Genomic DNA, 2,210 nt, shown 5'->3' on the forward strand with positions numbered 1-2,210 from the left:
AATAATAATCTATAATATTATATTGCACATATATACACATTATTATATATCTAATTATAGACTGATTTGTCCTGAAAGAGACATTATTGGTCACAGAATTCAATCTCTCTGCCATGGGATAATGTTCACTTTTGGACATTAAATTCAAAAGTTTCATTGCAAAACAACAACAAAACCCCAAACCCATATAAACCAAACCAACAAACAAAAACCTCAAGATCAAGTGCCCTGACCTGTGAGTTGGAGCTGAGGGCAAATTTGGCCAATGCACTTGCTCTGGACAAATCAATCAGAAGGAGGAAGAATGGTAAAGCTTCACTGCAGAAAAAAATACAAGAGGGATATGTTAAATTTCACGCTTTGTTGTAGAGGGGAAAAAAAAACTAAGCACAAAATCCAGAGTAACAATTCATTACTTACTTTAAACCTGTCAGCTCTTTGTCCAAGAAGTGAATCACCACTGTGCTGAAAACAAAGCTGGAGAAGATTGTGAAGAGGCCAGCAATGCCTTCAAAAAACAAGGGAATGGGAGATTTTTGGGTTATGTATTGCAAGAGGAAGGAAAAAAAAAGGAAAAAAGGAAAACCACATCTCTAGACCAACCATGAATCAAACAAATGTCTATTCTTGTCTCTCAGAGTGCACTAACAGAAGTCAACACACAAACTGAAGCAACTGCTGTTTTTATATAAACATTTATATATTTACACCTAAAATTTGTGCTGCAAAGTGAGACTCAGAAATAAGAGCCATAAATAGTCTCAATTTATTTTAACCAAATTTAAATCTAGTTTAAAATTAACAAAAAATTTGCTTATTTTTAGCAAAATTAAGCAGCTCCATAATGTGTTTCACACAACCAACATGTAGTGCTGACTGTAATTCAAAATGCAATTACATTTCCAGTGTTTATATAATCCTACACAATCTCTCTTAAGTTGCACTTTGATATATGCAGAACACCTATTCTGCTTTCTAGCAAATAATTAAAACAACCCTGTGCTGAACATGAGGATCAAAATGTTAATATTTATTCTCAGTTTATGCATAAAACCCAACCATTAAAATGACACAGGGAATGCAAGAACAAGACACAGTACCTAAAATGTATTTTGATCCAAGCTGCCTTAGGTTCTGAAACTGGAAATAAATGTAAAGGATTGCTATACAGCGAGTGATTGTCAGGATGATGATGTCACTGCTCAGAACGTCCTGTCAGAAACACAAAATTACTCAGTTAGCTTTCACATTCAGTAGCAACTTGTTAAGATTCAGTAACACAAAATTCCACCATGAAGCTGCACTAAAACTGAAGCTTCTGAATAAAGTGAGTATTACCATTAAAGTACTAAACCCCTTATTCACTGGATATAATATATATAGCAGAGTACTAGAGTGTTAGTGACACCTGTCTGCAGTGCATCACTGTTTGCACACACCTTAACACCCACAACAAGACAAGAAGGCAATAAAGCAGCTTCTCCATAGCCACTTTCCTGGTAACACATCACAACCTGATCCTCTACAGAAAACTGACTATCAGCAAGTGCCACAGAACGAATTTAAACCCTTACTTCTTCCATCTTGGGGCACTCATAATTCCATCCACAGATCTTGTCATTCCCAGTGAACATCTTCATGGACATCATGCAGATGGTGAGGGTGACAGTGCCCACGATGACCTCCCAGGGGTGGGAGGCCACGAAGAGGCCATGCATTCGAAACAGTCTGGACAGCATCTTGAAGGCTCTTTTTATCTACTTAGCTAACCTGCAACAAAGGAGTATTTCATGTAAGCAAGCAGGAGATCCAAGAGGGAAAGGAAAAAAAAAAGAGACATTTCTGCAAGTCATCCTTCAGGAGAAAAAAGCACAACTACTTAAATGAGTGAGGAAGTTCATCTTCACCTTTCAGCCTTCCATGTAACAGACACCTCTTATAATATTCTGAAATATAAGACAATCTGCTCCTGCCTTCTCAATATGTTCTTTTTTACACATCTGCCTTGTCCCAAGGTCCTGCTAACAAGCCTGTACTGCTCTCACAGCATCTCTGTATCTTCCTGTCCCACAATTTTGACACCACTTTGTCTCAACTTCTTGTTTTTACCATCACTCCCCAAATTGTTACCTCTCTGTACTCACTCTTACTACCTAAAACATTGATCAACTATAGAAATTACCAATTAACCACTAATTAACATTAGCCAT

General features: G+C 37.1%; 1 protein-coding gene across 1 annotated transcript; it reads right to left on the reverse strand.

Annotated features, from left to right (window-relative positions):
* Positions 1-233: 233 nt before the first annotated feature.
* On the reverse strand, positions 234-1,751 carry LOC103804493 (3-hydroxy-3-methylglutaryl-coenzyme A reductase-like; the record flags this gene model as incomplete). Its single annotated transcript, XM_009077105.1, has 4 exons — positions 1,575-1,751; positions 1,101-1,212; positions 421-508; positions 234-318 (listed from the first exon to the last, which is right to left on the reverse strand). Coding segments are annotated over exons 1-4 (450 nt in total), but the record flags the coding sequence as incomplete, so codon positions are not given.
* Positions 1,752-2,210: the final 459 nt, after the last annotated feature.

The sequence above is a fragment of the Acanthisitta chloris genome, unplaced genomic scaffold (assembly GCF_000695815.1).
Source record: "Acanthisitta chloris isolate BGI_N310 unplaced genomic scaffold, ASM69581v1 scaffold18866, whole genome shotgun sequence".
Lineage (NCBI taxonomy): Eukaryota > Metazoa > Chordata > Aves > Passeriformes > Acanthisittidae > Acanthisitta > Acanthisitta chloris.